Source organism: Miniopterus schreibersii (assembly GCF_964146895.1).
Source record: "Miniopterus schreibersii genome assembly, chromosome: 4".
In the NCBI taxonomy this organism is placed as follows: Eukaryota; Metazoa; Chordata; class Mammalia; order Chiroptera; family Miniopteridae; genus Miniopterus; species Miniopterus schreibersii.
The window spans coordinates 95,687,493-95,705,927 of NC_138105.1; the positions used below are offsets into that span (position 1 = coordinate 95,687,493).

The 18,435-nt window shown below is 34.8% G+C and overlaps 1 protein-coding gene across 3 annotated transcripts in view; it reads left to right on the forward strand.

Moving 5' to 3' along the window:
* Window positions 1-18,435, forward strand: part of RANBP17 (RAN binding protein 17) — a 219,188-nt gene that overhangs the window by 6,670 nt on the left and 194,083 nt on the right. For all 3 annotated transcript variants that reach the window (XM_081137136.1, XM_081137137.1, XM_081137138.1), the window contains exons 2-8: window positions 943-1,089; window positions 3,535-3,625; window positions 4,368-4,534; window positions 7,902-7,967; window positions 12,074-12,178; window positions 13,544-13,709; window positions 16,396-16,469. In XM_081137136.1, the coding sequence (XP_080993262.1) occupies window positions 943-1,089; window positions 3,535-3,625; window positions 4,368-4,534; window positions 7,902-7,967; window positions 12,074-12,178; window positions 13,544-13,709; window positions 16,396-16,469 (816 nt within the window). The remainder of the gene's footprint in view (window positions 1-942; window positions 1,090-3,534; window positions 3,626-4,367; window positions 4,535-7,901; window positions 7,968-12,073; window positions 12,179-13,543; window positions 13,710-16,395; window positions 16,470-18,435) is intronic.

Consider the following 18,435-nt stretch of genomic DNA (forward strand, 5'->3'; position numbering starts at 1 on the left):
ACCTGACACTGAAATCTGTGCCAATTGTTGTTTGTCCTCCAAAGAATAATTCTCTGATTCAAGTTCAAAGGGAAGTCGTTTGTTTTAGTAGGATGCCATTAACAAAAATTCTTTTAAGCTAAGAGGAATGCTGAACTCATTTTTAATATTTTTCAGATTGTATCCATGTGTCCTATATCTTCAGTTGAGATTATATTTATAAACAGAGTGAATTATTCTTCGTGCCTATAAAGTAGGAGCCTACACTGTGATAACTAGTTATTAACTGCCAGCAATAACATGGGTCAAGTCATACCTGAAAATCATGACATAGTTGCCTGCAGCACTATCAGTCATTAGTTCAGAAGCCCCAAATCAGCATATATTTATAATTATCTTTTCTTTTTTGTAGATGGAGCCATAGAAGTTCTTACAGTTTGAGAAAGAATGTAAATGTAAATTGGTGTAGTGTCCGCAACTTGCCCTTAATTCCTCCTGCCCACCTCTTCAGCTTCATTTGGCATCTCCTCCTTGCTCTCCCTTTATCAGGCATACTGACCTTTTTAATGCCTTGAAATGGTTAAGCTCTGTTCTGGGCTCTGGTTAATGCTGTTTCATTGCCTAGACTGCTCTCTCATCTTTTTTCGTCTGATTCACCCTTTCAGGTCAGCATAACTGTTTCTACTTCAGGCAAGCCTTTTCTAACTCCTTGGATTTGGCAAGTTCCCCTCTTTCTATACTCTTACTTTTCCATCACAGAACTATCAATTTAGAATTAAATAACTTGGAGGTAGGAGATATGCCTGTTTTGTTCCACTGTGACCTCTAGAAAGTAGTGGTAGCTCAATAAGCATTTATTGAATTGATGAACACAGGCATGATATTTGCATCCCTTGTTCCTGTGATTAATACGATTATCTTATTTTTTCCACTCAAGTAAAATATTTTTTTTTTCTTTTTAAGAGTTTGGCAGAGTTGGAAGTATTATGTACTCATCTCTACATAGGGACTGATCTTACACAAAGAATAGAGGCTGAGAAAGCACTCCTGGAACTTATTGACAGCCCAGAATGTCTCAGCAAGTGTCAGCTTTTATTAGAACAAGGAACAGTAAGTATTTGATAACAGTGATTAATCATGAAAGATCAGTAGATATACGTCATTATTAATGAACTCATTTAGGTTAGCAGTGATGATTGATAGGTATTACCACGTCTTTTGACTACAGTTTATTTCACTTTCAAAGAAAGTAATCAGAGAAAGAATTGGAAAGCCTAAAAACAAACGTAGAGAAGTGCCCAGGCGGTGGAAATAGGCATAGGTTGAAATAGTTTCTTGATTCTTCTTGGCCCCTCTTTATGTATCATATCGATGGACAGAAGTTACATTTTTAGGAAGTTGACTGACAGCTTTTACAAAACAAATCTAAGATAGGAAAGGCAGGTTGTAATTGACTGAAACAGAAAGGAATGATTCAGAGGAATGCTGACTAAGTCTTGCCTCCCTCCCTTCTAGAGTTTCATAGGCATTCATTCAGCAATTATTTAGCAAATACTTAAATGTAAAACCAGGTGCTTTCCTACCTACTGGCTTATATTTGTACATTAAAGTAACTCATCGTTTAGTTGGGGAGGCATAGATGTATAAATAAAGAGTTCTGAAATAATACAGTAAGCAATACAGTCAGAGACTGTATGGTCTAGAGCAGAGTTCGGCAGACTTTTTCTGTAAAGTGCCAGATTGTAAATATTTTAGACTTTGTGGGTCAAGAGACAAAATCAAGGATATTTTGTAAGTATGTTTATAAGAAGAGAGAAAACAAATTTCCACAAAGTTTTATTATGAGATTTTAAAATATAATAATTGAATACAGTTTTTAAAAATGTAAGCCTAATAAAAAGAATGGAAGTATCCTTTTGGGGATAACATTTTGTTTAATAGCTGTTCAAAGTTAGTAATTCCTATTGTCAACGTTGATTGCAAATGTTCATATGTTAATACTGATCTGTAATGAGATTTTACATATTTCATTTTTGAAAATATCTTTTCACACAGATAGGTTCTGCCAAATATCGATATCAGTCTATGAGCATATGATTTTAATTAAGCATATTCATCACTTAGAAGGCATTTATAGAATTCTATTAAAACTTCTCTTGATATTTGCCTTATAGAATGTGAATACATTGTAGATTAGTCACTTCCAGCTGAAGGTTAGGTGGAAGCTCCTCAATTGCTCAGTTAAGTGGATTTTAAAATATGGAAATTTCTTTTGCACTTGCATCAAGGTCTGAAAAATGCTGCTGAAACTGTAGTTTTGAGCTCAGAAAAAAACTCAAGAATAGAGATCTTGCTACTTGTTTTAACTTTTGACAGTGTGGAAGTATGTAAAGTAGCTTGGTATTATTTGTGATTCAAACAATATCAATTATTGCTGAAATAACTTTACTGCATTATAAGTTTTATTAATCAGAACTTAGCACTGTTTGCTTTTTAGGCACTTTATAATTTTAGGTTGAAATCATTAAGAGACACAAAAATTTGCAGCAAAAGCTAACTTCCAAAGCCATTTAGTGTTCAATAGTAGTGGCTTAGAACGGTTCTTCTCATTCAGAAAAATTTCAGTTTCAGCCCTGAGTTAAAAAAATTGTAATGAAACTTTACCACTGCTAAGCTGTTGAACTAACTGTGTGGTGGGAAAAGTAAGGGTTTTCAGCTTCTATTTCTGACAAGTTTACAGAAGGGAAGATAAGTTCACGAAAGTGAATTGAAGTCCACAGTTAACACCACTGATAGATCCAAATATTTACTACTGTGTATCTGATGATTAACACAGTGAATACCATAGGCTTTTAGATTCTTGCATTTTTACAAGCCTTGTAAATTTGTCCAGCAGCCCTTTTCTGCCTCATATATTTTTACTACCACTTGTGACACATCTTAGCAGATAGTACTTTAGATTGTACAGAATCAGTGTTTTCTCAACCAACTGCTTTAAGAATATTCTGACCTGTAGTTTCATGAACTATGGAGTTTAATGCTTTAGTCACTTCAAACTTAGCACTGATATCTGGAATAAACAGTAAGCAATGGTAACAGTATGGGCAGTGTTAGTAACATCTGTCAATTCAGCAAGAACTAAGAACCTCCGGTCATTTCCCTTGTTTGAAATCTGCTTTTGTGTTGCTCAAATATCTTCCATTGTCTGAGCCTTGATCTCACTGTAAGGCTAGTGGTCTGAGGTTTATTTTCTCTACATATATCACTTCAGCTACTGCAATAAAATAATGGTGATTTAATGAGCTCTCCATTGGTAAGTGGCTTTCCTTGCTCGGCTAACAAATGAGCCACTTTGAAACTTAACTTTGGTTGCAGCCTTATTTTCTCTTTTCATGGAGAAATTCTGTGATGAGGTATGCTGTTTTAAATTTTATACTTTTCTGACTGTTGGTTTCATGTGAAAAATTCTCATTATTGCTTAGGAAAAGTTCCTACTATAGTTTTGACTACTCTGATTTCATTTGTGATGATAAGAAAATTTTTTATTCTTTACAGACATCCTATGCTCAGCTCCTTGCAGCAACATGTCTTTCAAAACTTGTTAGCCGGGTCAGTCCTTTGCCAATTGAACAGAGGATAGATATCAGTAAGTGGTTTAAAATGTTTTTTATCAGATCGTATTTAAGAAATACATTGTCATTTTTAAAGATGAGTGGTCAAGTCTCCTTTACCCATCTAGTGATGAACAGTGGTGTATTATACAGCAATGTGTAATTGAAAAAGCATTTGTTTAAATTAATAAATAACAACTAGCATTTTATTTCGTATACTCATTACTAAGATTTGTACTATCTCATTTTATCCACCAAACTTATAAGGTGGGCACTATTGTTAACCTTCATTTTATAAATGAGGAAATTAGACTTGACAGCTCTGTAATGTGTCTAAGATCTCACAGCTAGGAAGAAATAGAGCTGTGATTTCAACCTGCACAATCTGTGTGAAGCCCATACTCTTAGCCTCATCTTCACTTCATATACAACAGAATGATGGGGAAAAGTCAATTCTCCAGTATTTCTCAGGATGCTATATCAGAATTACTTGGAATGCATGCAAAATCAAAAACAGATTTCTACTTATTAGGAAGATATTGTGTATATGGATGACTAGTACTTGAAACTTAGTGTAGTTGGAAACTGATTCTATAAAGTAGCAAAAGTAGCAGTATGTTTTTCAGAAGTAATGTATTTTTAAGGTGTTTGTATATATGTGTAAATTTGCTTTTCGTATGGACAGCTCTAATAATTAAGGTATGGAATTTTAAAAAATCTTTTTTTCATATTAGAAATAGATTGTTGATTCAAATGATCAAGAACATTTTCTTACAGGAAACTACATCCTTAATTATGTGGCATCACAACCCAAGCTGGCTCCCTTTGTCATCCAAGCCCTTATTCAAGTCATTGCTAAAATCACTAAATTGGGGTGGTTTGAAGTTCAGAAAGATGAGTTTGTCTTCAGAGAAATTATTGCTGATGTGAAGAAGTTTCTTCAGGTAAAAAGGCACATTGTAACATTATTAGAACATCATTTTTTGGTTTAAAAAAACTCTTTTGAAGCTGCATGGCTTGTTTTGTGGCTACCAGTACCATATTAATTATGGTTTATTATTTATCTACTGGGTCCTTTGTTATTGCTAGTCAATAAAGACTTTGCCATTATATAACTTTCAGACAAGAAGAATGCAAATTGTAAACTTTTCTAATTTCAAAACTATATGCTTTGTCATTTCTAACATGGTATCTGTGTATTGCATATACAAAAAAATGTATATAATGTTTTGTGTATTGCCGATTCACATCTCTGTGAAGTGGATGTCATCTTGTAAATGAGAAAACTGAGGCATAGAAAGGTTAAGTAATTTGCATAAGGTTGCACAGTGACCTAGTGTTGCAAAGAGCTAGCATTTCAACAAGTTTACTAACTTAAGGTTTATAAATGTGTGTGTGTGTGTGTATATATATATATATATATATATATATACAGAAATATATTTAATTTTTACTTTATACCACATTGACTATATTAGTTTCTCAAGGATGTTTTTAACCTAAGTGGTTGAAGTTTTGGGAAACCTAAGTCTGCGATTTCTTGTCCCTGTATGTCTAGGATGACCCTCATGCTCTGCTCATTATAGTTCAGATGTTTAAAGATGTGTGTTTTTTCATACAAACGTTAACCCTACTTGCAAGAAAAGTACTTTAGCTACCACTCTGCTGAGGAAGCAGTGATCTGTTACAATTCTCACAGAAAAACTGGCAGTTTGGGTTAATTGAGAGATGTTTCAGTATTGGTTTACTGGCAGTTAGGAGCAATTTGGACTTTCTGAGATTTTATTTCTTCTACAGTAACTTTAAAATTTAATCCCATGCCCTAGGCGGTTCGGCTCAGTTGTTGAGTGTCGGCTCGCAGACTGAAGGGTCCTGGATTTTATTCTGGCCAAGGGCACGTACCTGTGTTGCAGCCTTAGGCTTGATCCCCAGCCGGTCAGGGTGCATGCGGAAGGCAACCAGTTGATGTTTCTCCCCCGCTCCCCACTGCCACCTTTCACTCTCTCTGAAAAGCAATGGAAAAAAAATTTAATCTGTGTAAGATGTAATTCCATCACATAGTACAATGCTGGAAACCTTAGAAAATGAAATACTAGACTGTGCTGCTACTCTTTTATTCATATTGTTAAAACCATGGTTAACAAATAGAGCAGGTCCTCAAATAATGTCATTTTGTTATAATGTTAATGAGATGCCTTAGGAAGTTAACTCTTATTTATATCAGTGAACTTTATAGTATAATTGGTTTCTCTTTAAGTCATTTTGCTTAAAGTAGCAGAACCTGTCAAGGACTTACTATATTTGATTATCTAAAGCTTCACAGGAATAAGTGTCTTTTTAGCCCTGAGGAGATCTGCCTTGGGGCAGACAGAGAAAGTTTACTCAGAGACAGATTAGTTTCTCAAGTTAGACTTGTAATTTGCCTAACACAGTAGCACCCCTCTCTTGTCATTTACTGAGATTGCACACAGCTCAGGAGGTGGAAGAAGACAGAGAGAGGATAAATGGTGATGGGAATGGGGGGAAGAGTCATAAGCATAGACAAGAATAGGCTTCAGAGTTCTTTTAAAAAAAAACAAACGTTGAAACTCAAGGAATGAAATCATTCTTGTTGGCTAACATTTTTCAAGTGGTTGTTAAGTTGAGCTTAAGTTGGGCTTTAGTATGCTTTCGTCAGTTTTGGAAGAGCAGAAGAAACAGAAAACGTTTTTTCTTCAGAGTTTATTGTAGTATCATACACAAAAAGCACTTGCTTTCTTGGTATGTGACTTAACCTAACCTTGATTCATGACAGAGACAATTGGCTTTAATACTTGAGTACAGCATTCGAAAATAGTAGTACTGTAAGCTTCCTTCACAGCTTCTGTGAATTTTGTACTAAAAAATTATTGTACGTTTGTTAAATCTTTAATGGCCTGAAGTTTTGTACACCTTCTTTTCTCTGTTTTTTTTCAGTCTATTGCTGCCACACTCCAAACATTTATGTGCCTCCTCACATACATACCCAGAAGATCCTGCTGCTGTTTAGGGCAGTGCTATCCAAATTTCTGGTCCACAACTTAATAAGGAGTTTATGTCAGAATGTAAATCAATGTGGTGCTTATTTCATCCAGAAAGACTTGCTATGAAAAAATGCCAGCTGAACTAAACAGTGTACCTAGATACTTGGCCATTTTACGTTCCAGTGCAAACTTTTTATCTTGTCACAGACCAGTAGCAAACCATTCTCAGATTAGAGTTTGCAGGCCAATAGCGGATTCATGGACCAGCGGTTGGTCAGGGAACCATGCTTTGAGGATGATCGGCCTGGTGTACATGGAGGATGGATGCTCCTGTAATAGGAAGTCTGTAGCTCAGTGCAAGCAGTTCGGATTGTCTTAAAGAATTAAAATGCAAAAATTATGGCACATTTCTTTTGTTTATATTTTTATTATGAGATAATATGAACTTAATTATACCTAGTAGCCCAGTATTGTAGAATTCTGTGATAGTCAAGGAATGACCAAAATTAAAATTAAAACTTGAAAAGCGTATCATCTCTGTTAGTGTTTTTTTATGATTATGCTATAATTGGGTGCTACATTTATTTCATACTTCCAGTCCTAGTTTACAGTATGGCAATTTGTTTAAAATGTGCACATAAAATCTGAATTTTGATTTGAAGAAGTTTTTGAGATTAAATTGGAACTGATTAAATTAAAAGCATTATAGAAGCTATGAAACTGTATACCACATTGATAGTCACGTATTTACCCCCTTTCATGGGCACTTTAGATGCCTTCATTATAGATACATAATAAATGCGTACACATGCACTATTAAGTAGTATTAAAGGGACTAAGTGATCTTACTCAATATTAGATGGAGGGATTTAAATTAGTTCCTTAGCTGTTGATTAATTATTTATTGAATGCAGCTATCTCAGTAGCCTTCAAGCAGATTTGTAGAGCTGAAAAGTGTTGTTTGCTCATTCTTATTCATGGTTTTATGAGAAATATTAAACCAAACTCTTATATTTTGAGGTTTAGTTTATTATAAGTCCTAGGTGTGGAAAACATTTTGTAGAATGTCACACAGTTCTAAGATTGGTGAGCTTTTAGCCCACTCAACTCTAAATTTATCCTTCAAAAAATAAACTTGAAATTCTTTTTATTTGCAGACCTTATAGTGATTTTTCTACATATTTTAATAGATATATGATTAAGAAAATATGATGTTTCAGTATTTAATTACTTTTAAATATTACCTGGTTTACACAGTATGTACCAGTCACGTCTTCAGTTAGTCTAAACTTGGCTATTTTCTCCAAAGGGTACCATGGAACACTGCATAATAGGAGTCATAATCCTTTCAGAATTGACTCAAGAAATGAACCTGGTAAGTATTTCTAACAGTGACATGAAGTTTGCTAAGTGACACTGTTTCTTTGATATAAAATCTTCTTTATGTGGCATAAAACTCTGAATAGTCAAGTCTTCTTTTTTCTTTCTGTTACTGGGATAATAAGTATTGGAACACTTTCATTGTTATTGAAAATAACATCAATAGTAGAAAGCACTACAAAGAACAGGGAATTAGGCATGATCCTTGCTCCAGGCAATTGGAGAATTGTCCTTTTATGTTCTGTATATATAGTAATATACTAACCATAAGAAATAAATTATATGCAATAAAGAAACAAACCTTCATTTGCTTACAAATAGAAGAGAAGCGGTTTGGTGAATTGATACTCAACAATGGGTACACAGCAGGACTTGTCAAGGAACAGGCCATTGGCACTTTGCCACTTGCTAGCATGGATTTTCACCCTGTACAAGGGGAGTGTTCAGAAGCTACACCTCCCCCCAGTAGTGCCTTTATGAACTCGGCAGCTGAGCGCATGGTCACCTGCTCCTATTCACTTTAGTACTCACCATGGTTCTAAATAGAACAAAAGCAGAAGTTGGGTTCTATATGGACTGTTATAATAAAGGGGAATGTAGTGTTTTTATATAAAAATGGTCATCTTGAATGGTCTGCGTTTGTGTGTGTATATATGTGTGTGTATAAATATCCACATATGTATGTATATATATATACACTCACAAACACACATACATATATTTACATACACACATGTACATGTAGAGAACTTGCCAGGACCACTTGCCAACTCCCTTTGGAGAGACAATATAGTTTCTGTGTGTAAAACAAAAAGTATCCAAAATAACTATTTTCTACTTGTGTTCAGTCAGGAATTAGAAAGTATTTCTGGATTTATTGGAAGGATTTCTAAAATTTAAAGTAATCTCTTAATTTACACAGCCAGTCACCTCCTCAGAGTATGTAAAGACTTCTTGCCTTATGGATGCATGCCAATATCTATGTCTGTTCCTCCAGGACGAGTAGTAATCGTACCTGGGACAGAGTTACTGTGTTGGCAGGAGTGTTGTGACAAGAACTTTGGCTAATCCTATTAAACTCTGTAAATATGTCAGAAGAACTGTAGCTTTCTAAAAAATGTATATTTAAAAATAACTTTAGTATGAATATTTTATCTCAAAGTGAAGAGAATAGCACAACAACCCCATGCATCCATTATCCAGCTTACACTGCCATAGCTTTTTGCTACACTTAAAAAACAGCATTTTCCCCCCATTTTCTACTTCATAGCATAATAGGAATACACACTGCCCTTGTAGTGAGGGTTTTCTGTGTGTAGATTGTTACTAAAACAAGACTACTAATATGGAGTTCTAATAAAAGTATGATTCAGAGAGCACCCAAGTTGGTGGTGTTATTAATTTAACTATCTAACTATCTTAAACTTACAGAGAACTTGGGAGTATAATACAAAGAAGTTTTTTCTTAACCATTTGATAAGGTGCTGACATGGTCCCAGAATACTTTAATGTATTACACATAAGGGCATTCTCCTGCACCACCACAGTGCAGCCATTAACATTAGAAAATTAAATGACATACTGCTGTTACCCTCATACTACATTTAAGTTTCACCTTTTGTCCCAGAAAGGAACAGATTAGGATCATGCATCTCTTTATTAGACATGTTTTATTAGTCACCATCAATCTGGAAAAATTCCCCAATCTTTCCTTCACTTTCATGACTTTGAAACTTGCGTTGTAAAATGTTCCTCAGTTTGGGATTATCTAATGATTCTTCATTATTAGATTCAGATTTTGCATATTTGTTAGGACTATCGCAGAAGTGATACTGTGGTCTTCTCACCTCCTATCAGGAAGCATGTGACTTGATTTGTTACTTTACTAATGATGTTCTCTTTGGTCACTTGATTAAGATAGTCTCTACTAGGCTTCTCCAATTGTAGATTTACTCTTTCTCCTTTGTAAATAGTAAGTATTTTATGGGGAGTTACTTTAAAACTGAAAATACCTCATATCTCATCAGTTTCAACTTATTTATTTGTATCAGTATGGATTCCTATTTTATTTAATAGGTTGTAATTTATTACTGACATATTTTGATGGGCAAATTTTCCTAGATTTGGCCAGCAGGAACCCTTTCAAGCTACCTTCTATGTCCATTTGACATTTATTTAACGCACTTTGAACTTTTTCTTTCTGGTACAAGATGTTCCAGGCTTATCTTGTACAGAACCAAGTGCCTTTTGTAAAAAGCTTCAGGGTCTGAAATGTGATTTTGGCTTTGTATGGTGAAAAAATATGTGGCTTCTGGACATATGTCACTCAGCCCAATTTTATGCATTTATAATTTCAACTAGAATTTCTTCAGTACTTCTGAACTGAGCAGTAGGGAGATCTGCAATGCATGATGAAAGTCAAATGTTGTCAAATGTGAGCCAGGCAGTTTATGTAGTGTCAGTAATAGGATGTATCTTTTAAGAAAAAGATTTAATTTTCCTAACAGTTAAGAGTATTAGATGTTATTCTGCTTTTTTTAGAAGCAAAGTCTACTATTCCTGGAGTGTGTTCAATATATAATCATCGAGAAGTAAAATGGCCTTTGCCTACATGGTAGAGGCCTATAGGTGTGCAGGAGAAAATGGGTACACAATTTCTCTTTCCAGAAAATTGGATGTTAAATGAGTAACTCAATTAAAATAAGCATGTAGGCCTTGGAGGTAACTCTGAAACAAGACCTGGGTTTGTATTTTAGTTCTCTTGCTCACTTTATACATACTTCCTAATGTCTTTAAATTTATATATTACTATCTTTAAATTGAGAGTGACACCTTCCATGGAACTTACATATATATAGGTAAGCTAAGCTACTGACACATGGCCTAGGATATACAGGTGCTCAGCAAACCCAAGGTTCTTGTCTGTTACACATAAGGTGGTAATGAGAAGCTGGTCTAAGACTGTGTGTCTATAAACTTTAATTTTTTTATGTGTAAAAAGAGGATAATACAGATCTCACAGGTGAGTTTGGGGGATTTAGCGAAATAATATGTGAAGAATGTTTCATAAATTGCTATTGTCATGCTGTATGCTACTATTAATTTGTATTACGGAGAATTGTTTTATATATTGAGAGAAGTAGGATTCACAGACTGAATTTGATTTGAAAGAAGGGAGGAATGCTGGAAATGTTAATTCAAATCTTACATATGGGGTACAGATTCCAGTAACTACTTTATGTAATCACTTTGACTGTCAGTTATGTTTCATTTTTCTATAAGTAAGTGGTATTTAAGTATAGTTTAAATTGTATGATGGAGCTTAGGAAGAGCTCACTACTTTTTTTCAAAGCTACAAATATTAGCAAGGAAAATGGTTTATTCTTCCAAATAGCAAAAGGAATGCTGTAATCCATGGTGTTAATCATTATTTAGGTCTCAGACTTCAGCTTGGTTTTCTGTGTTTTCTATTGATAAATGGAAATATTAATATTATTAATAATATAGCTTTTACCATATATATTTTAGAGGTTCAAGAACTGGTCTTAGTAAATTTATTCTTAAAAGTTATTTATCATTAATAAAATATTCAGAGGGACTGTACTATTGCTTATGTAGCAAATCAAATTTATGATTATTTATAATTTCTGCCTTGGTTTCTTTTTAGAATACCAAGGATATATGAAACCAATGACATATCTGGTATATGTAGAAATATCACTTTTATATAGAATTTTTATATAACTGATTCAGTTTGCTGATTTATAGAAAGTTAGAATTTGAGGATTATTATTTTATAATATGTGTTTATGTTGCCTCTGAAAGTATAGCCAATTTTGGTTTTTAATTTTGGGATCAGTATGGTTTGTAGGAAGAGTTCTGAATTAAAACAATCCAGAAACTTGGGTTCTAACCATGGCTCTCCCATTAACTTTTTGAGTAACCCTAAGCAAGTCACTTATTTCAGTAGATTTTTAAAAGTCCTTTTAGCTCTATACTTCATGATTCTTTAATTTTTACTTCCATTTCTTTTCTTACTTAGTAAGTTTTATTTTGCTATTTGGTAAGTCTGTTTAAATAAATTCATCTTGATCTTTTTAGGTTGATTATTCTAGACCTTCAGCAAAACACAGGAAAATAGCTACCTCATTTCGTGATACTTCTCTCAAAGACATCTTAGTGCTAGCATGCTCTCTTCTAAAAGAGGTAAGTTACTTAATAATTCAATAGCCTACTTAGAGTATTTAGGAAATTTTAAGTTTCAAAAGAATTTGAAGTGAGAGTCCCTCCCCCATTCTGCCTTTTAAAGAGTTGCGGACAATCTTAAATATAGTAGATCTGCACAAATCTGTAAGAGGTTCCAAAAAATTCACTTTTACTCACTAGGAATATAATAAAGTAAAATCCAAAGAGCATCAAATAACTTGTCTTTGAATCATAGTTTTATTGTCTTCCTACTGTAGATTATTGCAAAAGCTATTTGAGACTTAGTTTCTTCTTGCCTTGCTCATATTTTAATGGGGTGTAGATGAACAGTGAAATGATGGTAGGTTTTCCTAATTCATCAACTCTCAATATTTATTCATAGATGAGCCAAGACTTTAATAATTTCTCAGGGAAATACTATTTTCCCATTTGCTACTCTGTGCTATAGGTCATTAGGGATAGTAAGATTTATAATTCTATTGTGTTCTTTTATAATACAGGGACTCCATCATGCTGCTCAAGCTTATTAATTGGTGTAGCTCAGCATTTCCCAAAATATGTCTCACTAATCACTATTTTCTACTTATTTCAGTTCTGTAGTATAGTAACTCCCACACGAGGCCAGGCTGAAAGATCCTGTTTTAAAATTTCTCTCTTAGTATAGAAAAATTTTAACATACAAAAGAAGATGGAATAGTATAATGAACTCCCTTGGACCCATCAACCAATTAGTTGGTAGTAACAACTCATGACCAGTCTTGTTTCATCTCTGTCTCTTGCCTGACAACTTTATTTCTTTTTGTGTTATTCTTGAAGCAGAATCCCCAGCTTCATATCATTTCCTCCACAAGTAGTTCATGACTTAGCTCTAGGAGGTATAATCTGTCCAGGTTGTGTCAGGTTGGACATTCGTGGGGGGAGGTCAGGATTGGTCTCTAGAAGCTTGTGCTTGTCCTCCCACGTTCAGACAGCTGTGAGAACCTTTGTCAGCTGAATAGGGGCCATTTATGCATGAAAGATTATATTTCAGCTTATTCAAAGAAAGCTTTGAATGAATCCCATACATTTATACATTCATGCTGTATAAAGTATTTGTTCTAAAGTTACCACTTAAAACTTTACAAGGTGACCTTCAAATTAGAGTTAAGAGTAACATTTATTTCTGTTTTACAAAATTAAGTATGAAAATAGTCTATTGTAGATTTTTATAGTAATTTATATTTTTTTCTAATATATACAACAACATAACTTTGCAAACTCTTTTTTTGCTAATTTTAATTTGGCGTTGAAGAATTATTTAAATTAGTGAAAATTTGTTTATTGACATATTTTATAAAGTCTTATTTGACTTTGAACTTTTTTCAGGTGTTGGCCAAACCTTTAAATCTTCAGGATGAAGTTCAACAAAACCTAGTAATGCAGGTCTTGAAACTGGTCCTCAACTGCCTTAACTTTGACTTCATTGGCAGTTCAGCAGATGAATCTGCAGATGACCTCTGCACAGTGCAGATCCCAACAACCTGGCGAACAAGTAAGGAAAAGTTTAGTGTGAGGGGCGGTCAGCGTAAAAGGCACAGAATTAAGCAATATAGTTACCTATGTGCAGTTATCTGTATTTTTTGCTAGGCAGTCAGAAAGTTCAAAGAGATATGTAACCCAAGGCAGCTGCTGATACCCAGTTTTGAAATGTTCTCCCCAGTTCACATCAGAGTAACTCCCATATTTTGATTTTGGCGGGGGGGAAAGATTGCTCTAGAGTTAGGGGCAAAACAGATTTGGTGGCAGTGGTGGGGGGCAGGGAATGAAGAGTTCCGTTTTGAAACTTCCAGATATCAGCATATTTTTTAAAGCTATAAAGAGATTGAAAAGAGTACCTGACTAAGCAGAACAGAATTGCAACTTACTTTCTTAAAGCAAGGGATACCAAGAAAAGCAAGCTGATTTGCCCTCTCACTTCCCAGAAGGATGATGGCACTAGGGTATTCCTAAAGTCAGACTGAGTTTGTCACATATGAGATAGAACGGGGCTGAACAGGCTGGTGAAAAGTTCTGCACAGACTCCCCAGGGTCTCTACCACCTGTGTGTGCAGTGAGGTGACTACCTTTCCCTTCTCTCCCTATGCACTTCCCTCTCACTTCAAGGCCAGAGCTTTTCCCTCGAGAAATTAAACTGGAGAGATTTCACATTTGGGGACATCAGATGTAGGGGAGAAGCACCATAGATTTTGTGAAAACTAATATGGAATGTAGAGACTAAAACAAACAAAAATGATTTCATATCTTGACTGTGGTTATGAGTATATGAACCAACACATCTAATAAAAATTACACAGATTAAATGCACACACACACAAGTGCATGTTAAATTGGGAAATCTGAATAAGAGTAGTGGATTGTTTCAAGGTAGTTTCCTGACTATGATATTGTATTGTAGTTTTCTAAGAACTTAGCGTTGTGGGGAGCTGGATAAAGGGTACATAGAGTCTCGCATTTAGTTCTTGAAATTGTATATGATTCTGTAATTATCTGAAAAAGTTTTTTTAAAAGGAGGGAAAGTTAGAAGAAACAAAGTGAAGAATAGAAGTAAACTTTAAAAAAGTATAATTCTTATCTCCAAAGAGATAAAGAGGCAGTACATCCCTGAAAGAAGAATAGGGTATTGTTTTAGAAAGAACATTCAGAGAATGTTCCAAATATAAAAGATGGTTGTCAAAATAAAACATTCATTAAAGGAGTTGGCAGATAAAGTTAAGGAAATATCCCAGAAAGTAGAACAAGAAAACAAGGAGGGATTTGATAGGAGGTGAAAAAAGAATGTGAGAGCATGAAATTAGGAGATCTGGCATGTGTTAGAAGTTTGAGAAAGAGGACAGGAAAAACAAAAGGAAATTTGCAAACAACTACCAAAAAGTGTCCATAGCACTGAGACATAAATTTTTAGATTGAAAGGTTCCATCAAGTCCCCAACAAAATGAATGGAAAAAAATACACCAAGCTTCATAATCATGACATTTCAGAATAATAAGAATAAAGAGAAGATCCTAAAGTCTACCAGAAAGAAAAAAAATAAGTCACCTACAAAGGATTGGGATCAAGGATGTTATTAAACTTCTCAATAGCAGCACTGGAAGCTAGAAGACAGTGGAGTCATATCCTCAGACTTTTGAGGGAAAATTATTTTCAACCTAGACTGAAATTATCAAGTATAAGGTAGAACGAAGACATTATCAGACTTCCAAATTCTCCTGAAATTGATCCCTTATGCACTTGTTCTCAGGAAGCTACTTGATATTCAAGCCCAAAAAATGGAAGATTCGGGTTTTGGAAGAGGGCCCTCAACCCAAAATGACAATGTACAGACATACATGGAGATAATTATATAGCAAATTTAGGAATAACCAGTCCAGGTTGAAGGCTCTGGGAGGTAGCAGTGGGAAAAGGAAAAAGATAGATTTTTTGATGTTATTAATTACATGGAAAGTGCCATGAAGAACATTTTGCAAATCTGTCAGAGCATTTGTAAAGAATTAGTGACAGGTAGACAACTAAGCACAGAAAAGATGCTGTGATTAAATCCAGAGAGTGTTAGAAATGTGATATAAGCATAATGTACTCTTGGCTCAGCTGTTAACATTTACAAAGTAATAACAAATGTAAACACTTAGAATTGATTTAATCCCAAGTTGGTATAATAGAGAATGGATTTTTAAGAAAGGATGGATTGTGGAGAGAGTGGTGGGGTGAGTGATTAGACAGTTAAAGCCTCATACTGTCACAAATTCATTTATGTCTAAAGTAAAATGAATAAAGAAATAGTATCTAACATGCTATTTGGAACTGTATGTAAATATAGCTAAGAGTTGAGAGGTGATGAAGTAGCGTAGGGTATATACTTTTTATTATATACTTTTTTTAATGCTATTTGAATTTTTAAATGTTTATATTACTTTAATACAAGTGAAAATATTAGGACAATTCTCCTAATAAGAACTGTAGAAGCTACATAAAAATAAGGACCATCTTAGTTAATTAATTTCTATCTCTGTATTATTTCATCTTTCCAAAGAAAGTAACTAGAATTACGCAGGAACTAAGCCTAATTGGAAAGCATGGCCATAGGCCGAGATCTTGGAATTTTTGGTTTGTGTGATAAAGTCTCACTGTGTTAAGATCACAGAATTGAAAGTAATGGTATTAGAAAATAATTTTTTTTCTAGTTTTCCTGGAACCAGAAACATTGGACCTTTTCTTCAATTTGTATCATTCACTTCCACCACTACTATCTCAGTTAGTAAGTAAAAGTCATTTATTATTTCATTAAAAAGCGCCTGTGATCTTCCCTAAGGTTGTTATAGATTTACTTTAAACATTTCTGTTTATATTCTTGGTTGGGTTGACCTCTCAGGAAATTCTGAAGTTTCTGGGATTTGTTTTGCTGAAGCCATTTGTCAGATTTTATTTATAATCATTGAAACAGTGCACTCCATTTCAGGGGGAGCCTCAGTTGAGTAGCTGGCCACCCGTCAGTTACCATCCTCCCTTCTCTTTTGCACTCTAGCTCTTGCTTAGTCCTGCCCCTCTGTGTCTTCCGAGTGCCAGGCAGTACCTATCAGGTGTCTGAATGAGGAACAGAGGAGACCTGCTCACTTGATTTTGTGTCATCACTTCAGCTGTTAATTTTTTAATCCAATCCTATTATGTGATTTAAAAATTCTGGAAACTCTTTGGCTATACTAGATCTTTGAGACCATGAACCCCATCCTTGTGGAATCTAAAACAGAAACCAGGCAAGACTGGAAAAAAAAAAAAAGAAGAAGAAAAAGTTGTCAGTTGGGGGTTCTGACATTGCCACTTCCTGAAAAAGGTTTCCAGACTTAAAGTGCACATCAGCAGTATGTTTGTTTAGCTATGTTTTTGTCTAGAAGGGAGAAAAGTATTTTTTTTAAATGAGTGCTGTGGAAGCCAGGATTTTAAGATGGTGGTTTTTAAACTAGGTTTCATAGGACACTCATGTTCCAGGTGGTGCCACAAAGCTTCAGCCTTCTGTCTTTTAACCAAAATAGTCTTGTTTTTAGTTACTTAAAAACCATGGTTTCATGTACAGTTGTGTTTTGTATAAAACAAATAAGCTATTGGTGCTTAAAAAGAAAATGGAATATAACTGGTTTAAGAGAAAGTAACATTTATTGGGCATGCCCTGTTAACATAAGGTGCTTACATCATTTATCCCCAGAGTGGCCCTGCAGGGTATAACCCTCACTCTGTAGACAGGAAACAAACTGCACTGGCTAAGGTGACTTTCTCCAGGGCAGTAAACTAATGACTGGAGCCGAGATTCAAACCTAGGTGTTTAGGGGCCCCAGCGGTGGGTATTTTTAATGGACTAGTAGTTCCCAAACCTCTGCACCTCGGACTTGCCTGAGAAGCTGTGCATGTTCAGTTGTGTAACTAAGGCCAACTGGAGAGCATCTGAACAGCCACCCTCTGATTCTTGTCCTTGTTCTCTCCCTTGCCAAGTGGGCCAGACGTTTGTGTGAAATTGAAAGACTTAAGTATTGACAACAAATTCTAATATTTTAAAAACAGGCAAGCAGATGTTATGTGGACCAAAACAAAACATAAAAGTTACCAACTTGGGGCCTCTCATTTAATGATCAGCAGACCAGGGGGCACCAGTGGTAGAATTAAGAAGCCAGTTAGTGAAATTGTCTGGCAAAGTATTAACTTTAGAAAGATAACTAGGCCACAGATACTGGTAGGAGTTTTTATAGAGTATTAACTCTTCCAGCAGCATTTCCAAATTGTTTCTGAAGATATTAATGAACATTCTATTACCAGATAAATTTGGGACATGCTAGATTAACTAAAGCTATAGTGTTTTTCCCCCGTTTGCAGGATACTGCGGTGTGTTATATGCAGTGTTTCCCAACATACTCTGCCACAAAACCGTATCTTCCTTTTGGTTGAACACCTGGTTCATGGGCTCACAAACAGAACTGGTCATCAGAAGCAATTGAAAGCCTGTTGAGTGTATATGTCCCAGCCCTGCTCTGGGCATAGTTAATATATGAAAAAATATTAGAGGAGAACATACACCAATAGAAATGTTAAGGGGGGCGTTGACGGATTGTGGGTGGTGGTGGTGATTGACAGATTAAATTTTTAGCTTTCGTTATTTTTGGATTCTTTAATTTTTTTTTATCACTAAAGTTAAAAAATATTTTTTATGTAAAGACTAGTGTGACCATAGTTACTTT